The sequence below is a fragment of the Austrofundulus limnaeus genome, unplaced genomic scaffold (assembly GCF_001266775.1).
Source record: "Austrofundulus limnaeus strain Quisiro unplaced genomic scaffold, Austrofundulus_limnaeus-1.0 Scaffold37, whole genome shotgun sequence".
Taxonomy (NCBI): Eukaryota; Metazoa; Chordata; class Actinopteri; order Cyprinodontiformes; family Rivulidae; genus Austrofundulus; species Austrofundulus limnaeus.
In genome coordinates, this window is record NW_013952439.1 from 1,906,726 (window position 1) to 1,914,804 (window position 8,079).

The window sequence follows — 8,079 nt, forward strand, 5'->3', positions numbered from 1 at the left end:
TATATATATATATGACACCTCTCAGTTGGCCTCCAGTTTTTTAGGGATAATCATTATCCACCCACCACCTTGGTGGTGCCCCTTGCAAATAGTGAACCTCTTGGTCTGTGGGATGCAGGATGGTAACAAGGACAAATATACCCAAGTTTGCCTTTCAAAAATAATCCCTGCCTTCAGTGTGAGCTCTCCACTGACTCTTGTCACGCAACATAAAAGGAACGTTTCTGTGAAGTTAGCCCTGGACAACGAACAGTACGTCACACATTTTAACTATTTTAGCAATTTATTTTAGAATCTGTGACAAAATCCCCCCACCCCCCAGCATAGATGAAAATAAATTTTACTCCAATAAAGTCCAAGCAACATTCAAGTACAGAAGTAAACGCAGCAATTTGGTCCCTTTAGGCYGCTGCATTATTCATTCAGTGTGACATTAATTGTGAATCATCAGAATGAACACTCAGTGTTTGGCRCTAGTTTGAACTACTTTACTGTACTTTACATGTAGCTTTACATACAGCAGACCAAATAGAAGCTTAGATGAGAAAATGTTCTTACTTTAAACCCAGAATTTTTTTTAAAAAAATGTCATTACAAAGTTCAGATCTTTGAAGTGGGGTTTTGTGGAAAGGTTAAAAATGAATATCTTACCTGTTGTAGACAGCTCTTTGTTCGACCTCACTTTGATAAAATAGATTATGAGTCTGACCAAGCATCTCCAATCTAAAATTCTTGATTCGCTTAAATAAGTGACTAAAATGAGCTTCCTGTGTAAGGTGTCTGAGTTCAGCTTTAGAAATAAGATGAGGACCTCAATCCTCTGAAGGGAGTTTGGAGTAAAGCTGCTGCTCCTTCGCACCAAAAGCAGTCATCTGAGGTGGTTTGAACATCTGCTTCCTGAATGCCTTCCTCTGGATGTCTTTTAGTCACCTCCCACTGAGAGGAAACCCCAGATCTCTTTTCGCTCGTAGCTACTGATTTGCTGGTTTTAGCTTTTAATTCAGCTTTAGACAATTTTAAGTTTAGACACAGTTTTAGTATTTTTAACTTGTAGCAATGGTTGTGTACATTTTAGCTCATATTTTTCTTATTTAAACAATTGTTTTGACTTTATCTTTTAGTTTAGCCAGTTATGATAAGTTGAGCTTTAAACACAGTATTTGCATTTTTAAGCTCCTAACAATGATTGTCTACATTTAAGCTTTTATTTGATAACTATAGCTTTTGTTCTGCTTGTTTTAACCTTTAATTGTTTCAGCTTTTTCACCACATTTCAGCTGTCATTCAGATAGTTCTTGATATTTATTTTATCTCCTTGTTTGGCTCCTCTGTAACGTTTCACAGCGACTGATTTCCATGTTACATAAACTTCCTGTTAATAAATTACTACAACTAATTAAAACCTTTAATATTAGCCCTTTTCTGCTCATTCTGTCTGCTCATTTTGCTGTTTTGTTTTTTTATCGGCCACATGCAGGGTGTCTGATGAAGGTTTTATTTACTTTTGATTTATTCAGATTTAGAGTGTGGCCCCTTGTGGATTCTCTAAAACACCTCTAAGTGAAAGGCATCAAACTTTAATTGATAAAATGAGAGTGCTGTTTGCTGTCGTTCAGTTTATGAGCACTTAAAATAGTCAGACTTTGTTTGTCACCTAAGAGATTAATTTGTTTCTCTGCTTACTTAGATCCACAAATCTTCTGTAAAATATTMAGATGTTTGTAAATGACTTTAACTCTCCACATGACTTTTTGTTTCATATTAATGTTAATGTAATTCTGTATTTTAGGACTACCGGCTTAACGTATTTCTACGACAGCAGTGGAATGACCCTCGACTGGCTTATAAGGAATATCCAGACGACTCCCTGGATTTAGACCCCTCCATGCTGGACTCCATTTGGAAACCCGACCTGTTCTTTGCCAATGAGAAGGGAGCAAACTTTCATGAAGTCACCACTGACAACAAACTGCTTCGGATCTTCCAGAATGGGAACGTCCTCTACAGCATCAGGTGAACGGAATCAGATTTAGTAATAAATCATGATGTTTTACGTCTACATTAGTGAAGTTTGTTTGTCGTTCTAAACTTCCTTAAGAGCTGAAGTCAGAAGWTTGAATCCCACCATATGGCCCTCTACATGTTTGTCTCACTCCAGTTCAGCTCAGTTGTAATTGTATCGCCCAGCACGYGCCGTGAACAAGTTAAAGTAAAGCTATCACTGCAGGCTAAAACAAAGGGCAGTAAAGTGGCACTAAAGCAGGAGGGAAATGTAGTGTGATGGTAACGAGTTATAATTAGAAAACAAGACATTAATGGCATCATTTAAAGCACCTCTGTGAAGGCGATAATCGGCTCATTTTTAAACAAAACTCTCAAAAAGTAATCATTCTGTGTACATCTACAACTGATTCACTTTTGAAATCAACCCAATTTAAGATGGTTGTTGCAACTCACTGACTTTAGCAAACACAAAAAGTCCTTTTTACACACATTAAGCTAAAGTTTGATGTGGTAGTGGCTAAGAGTCATCTTGAGTACATACTCTGAGAGCTACGTCTGGTTAGATCTTGCTATGTTGCATGTGATTAAACAAAAGGTTTAATCAAAACCAAAAGTGTTAGCAGAGCTTGGATTCTTGTTTAGCAGATTAGCGGTTACTGAAGCTTACGTTTTGGTTAGCTGTGCCCACCGCTGGTGAGCTTATAATGGGTTTAGAGGTGCAGGAGTTATAAACTTACCTTTTTGTTTTATACATCAGTCCAACCCTCTTACGGTGCTGCTGGCCCTGTTTTCTAGGCTGACACTCACACTCTCCTGTCCCATGGATCTGAAGAACTTTCCCATGGACAGCCAGATGTGCACAATGCAGCTGGAGAGCTGTGAGTGCTGTTTCTAAAGCAGGCAAAAGTTAATAAATAAATAAATAAAAATCCGATAGGAGAGCTTGCCACTCACTGCGCACCTTTCTTTTTCCCGTAGTTGGCTACACTATGAACGACCTGATTTTTGAGTGGTTGGATGTCGGAGCGGTGCAGGTGGCTGACGACCTGATGCTCCCTCAGTTTGTGCTGAAGGAGGAGAAAGGTCTGGGTTACTGCACAAAGCACTACAACACAGGTACAGAGCATGAGGGGATACCAGCAGCATGTCCTGATCTCCTGACGGTTTGAACGTCTAATCTCCTCGTGACTCGTTCAGGTAAATTCACCTGCATCGAGGTCAAGTTCTACCTGGAGCGTCAGATGGGTTACTACCTGATCCAGATGTACATACCAAGCCTGCTCACCGTCATCCTGTCCTGGGTGTCATTCTGGATCAACATGGATGCTGCTCCGGCCAGAGTGGGGTTAGGGATCACCACGGTGCTCACCATGACCACACAGAGCTCAGGCTCCAGGGCCTCCCTGCCAAAGGTCTGACTTAACATTTTATACAATAAAATTAAGTCCTTTTTTCTTCCGATCTATTGTCCATGTCTGCAAAATGGGGACAAGATAAAATCTAAAACTTCAGTATTATTTCATAAAAATCTCAGCATCCAGACAACATCCAGTTTTGTAAAATGTAAATCTTGTAGGGGACATGCTAAAGTAAAAAGAAAGTGTGAACAACTAATATCTTACCTGTTGTACATAGCTCTTTGAAAAACTTCAATTTGGAGCAACAGAGGATCGACAGGATTGACAAGCTAAGATCTGGTCTGAGCTGGGCCACAACCAAATTGGATTTGCTGCTATCCTAAAATACACCAGGGTCATATTTTTTTTTGTTTTAAAAAGCTTTACACCACAGTCAGTTTCACATTACACAGTTATTCCTACAAAAATGCTTTGATATTTCTGCTGAGAATGCTCAAAGCTGCACTGGAACTGCTACAGCTAGCTGCTGCTGATACTGTTTGCACTTACAGATAACCACAGAATTCTATGTAAATAATTGCGCCACAATAACTTAACAGTAATGCAAAGGTTTTCAGACGTTAGCTTGAACCACAACAAATATTTTGGGATTGAAGTTGTTTGAACTCAGACTAGCCTTGAGCTCATCATGTCTAAACTATTTGTCCAGAGGTTAATGACAGAGCTGTGTACAACAGGCAGGCTGTTAATTGCTCACAATATTTTTACATAAATGTTTTTTAAAGGTCAGCTATTCTTATGAGATCTACCTCACACTATGACCTGCCACTGATTCATCTCAGTGGTTCCCAACCTTTTTAGATTGTGTACCCACTAAGCCATTTTATCATACCACTAGAACCCCTGGAATGTTTCAGAACTTTAGACAGTGTGAAAACTGAATGAACTGTCCATGGTCCTGAAAGTCCTGGAATGTTTCAGGACTTCAGACAGTGTGAAGGATTGAAGGAACTCTCCAAGGTCCTGAAGGTGCTGGAATGTTTCAGGACTTTAGACATTTTGAAGGATTGAAGGAACTCTCCAAGGTCCTGAAGGTGCTGGAATGTTTCAGGACTTTAGACAGTGTGAACACTGAACGAACTGTCCATGGTCCTGAAAGTCCTGGAATGTTTCAGGACTTTAGACAGTGTGAAGGATTGAAGGAACTCTCCAAGGTCCTGAAGTTGCTGGAATGTTTCAGGACTTTAGACAGTGTGAAGGATTGAAGGAACTCTCCAAGGTCCTGAAGGTGCTGGAATGTTTCAGGACGTTAGACAGTGTGAAGGACTGAAGGAACTGTTGAAGGACCTGTCCAAGGTACTGAAATTGCTGGAATGTTTCAGGACTTTAGACAGTGGGTGTGTCCAAAACGGCAGGCCGGGTCCTCCGAAGGACCCAGCCTACCCCATCGAGGTGGGCTGGGTYCTTAGTAGACCGGGAAGACCGGAAGAAAGTCGCTGTGAATTTGGACGGTCTAGCCTTCGGCTTTCATTCCCGCTCTTACCCGGCGTAAGTGTGGTCACCTAGCAACCATGTTCGTGCTTCAAGAGCTAACAATGGAGGTCGAAGCTAGTTTTTTCTGCATGGGGGGAGGCTGGCTTGGAGGCAGTCAGCGGTGCTCGCTGGCGGGACCAACTGTCTGCTGAGGTGTCTGCCCTGGAGGAGGTACCAGCAGACCACGACTACTGCTAAAACGTGAGTAATTTATCAAAATATCTTTATTTTTAAAATGCACTGTTCTTTTGTACTATATGAATGGAAACCTATTAATATTATCTCGTTGGCATATTTTGTTATATGTCTTAGTGATGTGGCAGCCATCGATTGAGCCAGCCCTGCAAACCGTTGTTGGATGATTCAGTGGACAGTGAGAGGGAGCATCCCAAAAACACTCTGCAGACCACCCATGATGTTCCACTTGCTGACCAGAGAAGACCAGTCTCGGGTCTCTGTTGTGGCACTCCAGCCGGTTCCTTCAGCACAACCAGCAACACTGCCAGAGACTTACTGTTTTGTTTTTTGTTTTTTTTTACATTAAATGGTCAAGGGGACACTCAGGTTAATCCTGCCTTAACTGTAAATAGTTGTACAATGTTTCTTTTTTATTTCTGTAAATAGTTTTTTTCTTTATATTCTTTTTCACATTCATACATGTTTATAAAAATGTTAAGTTAATAAAATGAGTTATATTCATTTACTGTTTTTTTATTTCATTTATTTGGAACAATAACTGCATAAAACAATAATAGAACAATAATTGAACACAACAATAACAGAATTTAAAAAAAAATTTTTGAAGCAAGTTTTTCAAGTATTGAAAACAGTCTGTCCATTTTCTCCCTGCTCTCCTGTGCTCTCTCTGCTGTCTCATGTCCTCTCTCTGCTGCCTCATGTCCTCTCTCTGCTGCCTCATGTCCTCTCTCTGCTGTCTCATGTCCTCTCTCTGCTGTCTCATGTCCTCTCTCTGCTGTCTCATGTCCTCTCTCTGCTGTCTCATGTCCTCTCTGCTGTCTCATGTCCTCTCTGCTGTCTCATGTCCTCTCTCTGCTGTCTCATGTCCTCTCTCTGCTGTCTCGTCCTCTCTCTGCTGTCTCATGTCCTCTCTCTGCTGTCTCATGTCCTCTCTCTGCTGCCTCATGTCCTCTCTCTGCTGTCTCATGTCCTCTCTCTGCTGTCTCATGTCCTCTCTGATCAGGTCCATCAGCTCATCGTCCCTGTCCCTTCGCCTCTTTCTCCCTGACTTTCTTCCTCGTCCATCTCCTCTTGGTCACCCACTGCTGCACTTGGCCCTTGAGTGTCCTCAGGGATGGAGGAAATCAGGACAGGAGGCGTAATGGAAGGCCTCTGTCCTAACACCTCATCCATAAGGTCAAACCAGGACCAAGTAGTAAGGATGTGGATAAATTTTTAATCCTACACCAATATTAAATCTGACAGTGGATTCCAAAAGAACATTTTAAACCATACAAAATAACACCAGAATCATGTGATTATCTGAAGTATGAGGGAAGTTATTGATGTTTGTTTAGGTGAAATCAGCTCATGTTTTCTTGCTGCAGTTCACAGCAAAACCAATGGGGCCTTTGTGATAATTTCAACTTGCTGTTTTCTAATTTTTCCCATAACTTCCTCAGTGTTCAAGATATCGCCATGAAATTTTAGGAAAAGATTCACATTCTGGTTTTGTAGGAAGCATCTTGTATCCTAAAAAAWCTAATAAAACTTAATAATAGCCAATTCAAAAGGAGCAGAAAAGGTATAAAATAACATTACAAGACAAATTGAAGCATCAAATCAACTTAATGTGTCTTAGAAAGTAAGGAAATTAAAATAATTTAAAAACCATGTGGACATCTGTTTTGTAAACAAAGCTCCTCAGCCAATGACAGCGTGTTAAATGTGTCAAGTGATGAAGACCAGCGTCAAAATACTTTGCAACAAGCGCTGTTCCGGATAAAAAAAAAAAACATAGTTAGACGTTTCAAATCATTATCAAATTTGGAACAAGGGCAGGTAAAATAATGTTCTTCGTGGCAGCTTATCTAAGTTTCACTAGAAAAACTCGGGTGATTTACTTTGACCCTCTTTTCAAAAAATTGTCTCTTCAAAACACATCAACAAAAATTTAAAACTCAAAGACGAGGCTGTAGCTAACTACCTGATGGCAGCCGGATTTGTTGAAATTCGTAGAAATAACGAAGCAGGAGGAAATTACACGCAAACGCACCAAGCAGCCTTGCAAAATATGGTCACAGCAGTTTGGGAAGAAAATGGCAGCAGCTGCTGACGAAATGTCAACATCCCTACAAGTAGCAGCAGTGGGCTTCCCACTGACTCCCTCTCCTGAACCTGGATACTTACAATCCTAAAYACAGAGGAAATCAGAAATCACAGHTGACAATAAAAGAAACAAACATCTTTTAAAAATGAACATTTATTAACATGTGCAGTTAAAAATGTAATTCTTCACTTCTCATATACATACTTTATACTTTCTTTTCAAGTTGTCCCACTTCTTTTTGGCCTGCAGGGGGGTGACTTTACCCTGCAGGCCCATCTTCTCCAGAATTGTCCTTATAACCTACACAAAAATAAGTGAAGATGAAACATGTAAGCTGTCAATCCCTTCTTGTAAAAATAGTTTTCATAGCAGAACACAAAAGGAAAGCCAGTGGAACCCCATTGAAAGTATACTCCATTTAAGATCACAGGTTACTATTTAAATAATTATTATGATAAGTTTATTCTTGTACCTCCATCCCACAGCAGCCGAATTCTTAAACCCCGTGAAGAGGTGTTCATTTTTCCCTCAGCTTTATAAAAGCTTCTTTCTCTCCTTGGACCCTAAAAAATAGCAAATAAAAAAAAGTCTCAAATTAAAAACTAGCTTAGTGAGCGGCAATACATGAAAAACTAAAGGACCCGCCATTCGAGCTCATTCACGATATTTCTGAGATAAATATTATTTTAAAACATATACAGTGTATGCAAAAGACTAAAGCCTAAAAATACAGCCGCTTTTTATTTTTTTACCGGCAGATTTTAATATACTTACATTTAAAACTGTACTCCTCCATCGCTTCGACTCTCGGTTCGTCCGCCATTACTAGCTTAAAAAAAAAAAATCCGGTCGGGCCGCAATGCATTATGGGATATGCTGGGCCGGGAAGGATACATC

At 40.1% G+C, this 8,079-nt stretch overlaps 1 protein-coding gene and 3 long non-coding RNA genes across 7 annotated transcripts in view; 2 read left to right on the forward strand and 2 right to left on the reverse strand.

Annotated features, from left to right (window-relative positions):
• glra4b (glycine receptor, alpha 4b) overlaps positions 1-8,079 on the forward strand; it is a 15,234-nt gene that overhangs the window by 3,532 nt on the left and 3,623 nt on the right. For both annotated transcript variants that reach the window (XM_014006794.1, XM_014006795.1), the window contains exons 4-7: positions 1,790-2,013; positions 2,800-2,882; positions 2,983-3,120; positions 3,202-3,416. In XM_014006794.1, the coding sequence (XP_013862248.1) occupies positions 1,790-2,013; positions 2,800-2,882; positions 2,983-3,120; positions 3,202-3,416 (660 nt within the window). The remainder of the gene's footprint in view (positions 1-1,789; positions 2,014-2,799; positions 2,883-2,982; positions 3,121-3,201; positions 3,417-8,079) is intronic.
• LOC106516437 (uncharacterized) lies at positions 4,784-5,594 on the forward strand. Its single transcript, XR_001310102.1, has 2 exons — positions 4,784-5,096; positions 5,208-5,594. It is a non-coding gene; the product is annotated as an uncharacterized LOC106516437 (long non-coding RNA).
• Positions 6,009-8,079, reverse strand: part of LOC106516436 (uncharacterized) — an 8,356-nt gene continuing 6,285 nt past the window's right edge. The window contains exon 3 of the long non-coding RNA XR_001310101.1: positions 6,009-6,141. This is a non-coding gene — a long non-coding RNA (uncharacterized LOC106516436). The remainder of the gene's footprint in view (positions 6,142-8,079) is intronic.
• LOC106516435 (uncharacterized) lies at positions 7,317-8,055 on the reverse strand. Of its 3 annotated transcripts, XR_001310098.1 has the most exons (3): positions 7,957-8,055; positions 7,655-7,745; positions 7,317-7,474 (listed from the first exon to the last, which is right to left on the reverse strand). It is a non-coding gene; the product is annotated as an uncharacterized LOC106516435 (long non-coding RNA). The 3 variants fall into 3 exon arrangements; XR_001310099.1 differs by lacking the exon at positions 7,655-7,745 and having other exon boundaries at positions 7,957-8,037; XR_001310100.1 differs by lacking the exon at positions 7,655-7,745 and having other exon boundaries at positions 7,317-7,482; positions 7,957-7,973.